This window comes from Capsicum annuum, unplaced genomic scaffold (assembly GCF_002878395.1).
Source record: "Capsicum annuum cultivar UCD-10X-F1 unplaced genomic scaffold, UCD10Xv1.1 ctg51713, whole genome shotgun sequence".
Taxonomy (NCBI): Eukaryota; Viridiplantae; Streptophyta; class Magnoliopsida; order Solanales; family Solanaceae; genus Capsicum; species Capsicum annuum.
Window position 1 is genome coordinate 1 of NW_025859678.1, and position 2,337 is coordinate 2,337.

Consider the following 2,337-nt stretch of genomic DNA (forward strand, 5'->3'; position numbering starts at 1 on the left):
CCTAGGGCTTACCGGGCCGGGTCAAACCGCGCTGGGTTAGGTAGTCGGGCCGGGTCGGACCGGATCACTTGACACCCCTACCTTCAATTGCTAGAAATTTGTTTTCTTTTGTTTCTACTTGCTAGTGCATTAATTTTGGCAAGGTCAAATGTACGTACATGTATATATATATATGTGTGTAAGTTTGCCAGTGCATTTTAAAAAAATTAAAATGTACGTACATACGATAACTTCGCTAAAATCTTCATCCATCATGTATAGGGCTATAGGCCATACCAAGGCCTAATATAAGGGTAAGTCAATAGCGAATAATCTTTTCTTCTTGCGGCCTCCTCGGCCTATATTTACGAATATAAATAAATCAAATAATTAAGTGGTCCTTGCACTTGCAGATAATTAATATTGAGCAAAGAGATAGGTACGGTTATGGATAAAAAAGAGATTATATCAATTTATGGCACATGCAGAAATTAAGTTAATGTATTCCTTCGCGCAATAAATACCGTCTGTATCAACATTAGATATTTGGACTTGAAGTTGCAAAATTTTGTCCAAACAAAAGACAAATTCTACAGTTCATCATAATTTTTCCTGCAATCAATCGATCTGTTTTGAGATTTCCTTCAATATAGTGAGTTGTGAACCACTAATACAAAGAGGACATGCATATTTATGTGTGCATCCTGTTTTGATGTGTATATCAATTAAAGAAAAGGACAGCTTGATGCACAAAATATCTGACAATAAGAATGTTGTTTGAGAGATTGCCCATGCATTTTCAAAGAAGGGCCTTATCCTTTTTGTCAAATTTCAGTAGACCTAGAATCACATATGATAGAAGTCACTTTTTGGACAAGTATGAGACCGTGCGTCATTCATCTTACTTGTTTTATATACACATTGTAAGTTAAGAATTGGAGAAACCCATACCACATCTCCTGTTTTCCTTATACTTGACTTCTAACTTCCATCAGTGTGAAGGATGAGACCATTGTTTATTCTAAAATAGGTTCAATTAAATTTGTACACGAGGTTTAGAGGGCACTTGGATTGAATTGATGGAGATGAAGAAATTAAGAGACAACAAATACTACAAACAAGAGATGAGAGGTCAGATAAAGCAATTGGATGTATTTAAATAAATAAGATCAAGTATGTAAAGCTTATTTAGCCTGATTGGATGGTATCCTCAATCGGACTTCAGGGAGATTATGTTAGTACATTCTCCTTGCGAACGAGGACATTTCAAATAGGCAATTTGTGGATCACAATTAGAAGGGCAAAAATTTGGGTTCTTGGGATCTGATGTTCCTTCACAAATGAAAGTTTCGTTAGCGCTGTAATAATTGCATCCGTTATTGCCAAAACAACAATTGGTGCATATGGGGATTTTCTGGACATCCTTCCGAACGTGGGAAGCTTGCATAGCCAAGATTACCGCATTCTTTAATTTGGTATACAAGCCTTGGCATCAACATGTTCCACCGTGCTTACAAGTAGAAACACTAATCCTACAACAAATAGAAGCTGTATATATTAAGGAAAAACATAACGTGTACTACTTGTGTATGACAATAAGTAAAAACAACAAAGAAATAATTAAAGAGTAAAAGGAGAAAGGAAAATCTTATATACCAAGAACAATAAGTAGGTAAGTAAGTTCACTAACTTCTTTCTGAACAGACATTATGGATAAATTATTGTTTTGGGGGGTTATTAATTAGGAGTGTCTATCCTCCACCTATTTATTGCAAACAATGAACGAGAGGGAAAGAGAGTAGCTAACTAAAACTTCTTTCAAATTTGAAATAAAAGAAAATATCTGTGTGAAGGTACGTACGGTTGCTTCTTTATTAGAGAGCTTAACACACTTGAACACATATTATTTAAGTCCAAAAGGGCTCCAACGCCCATATTACATAGATTAGCATGACACCGTTACGTTCATGCTTTTATTTTTCATATAGACGCCCATGCGTATTACGGAGATTAGCATGACACTGTTCATGCTTTTACTTTTCATACAGACATAGTGAATAGGCAATATTAGGATCACAATTCTTGGGGCAAGCTTTTGGGTGGTTGGGGTCAGACTCTCCCTCACAAATGAAAGTCCCGTCAGCATTGTAATAGTTGCAACCCTTGAGGCCTGCACAACAATTGGTGCATATGGGTTGTTCTGCACTTGCTTCGGAACGTGGACACTTTGAATAGAAAATTCTTGGATCACAGTTCAGAGTGCAAGGTTTTGGGTTGTTGGGGTCAGACTCTCCTTCACAAATGAAGGTCCCGTCAGCACTGTAATAGTTGCAACCCTTACGACCTGCACAGCAATTG

At 36.9% G+C, this 2,337-nt stretch overlaps 1 protein-coding gene across 1 annotated transcript; it reads right to left on the reverse strand.

Annotated features, from left to right (window-relative positions):
* Window positions 1–1,827: 1,827 nt before the first annotated feature.
* On the reverse strand, window positions 1,828–2,337 carry LOC124892892 (wound-induced proteinase inhibitor 2-like; the record flags this gene model as incomplete). Its single annotated transcript, XM_047404075.1, is given in 1 exon segment — window positions 1,828–2,337. A coding segment is annotated over 1 exon segment (325 nt), but the record flags the coding sequence as incomplete, so codon positions are not given.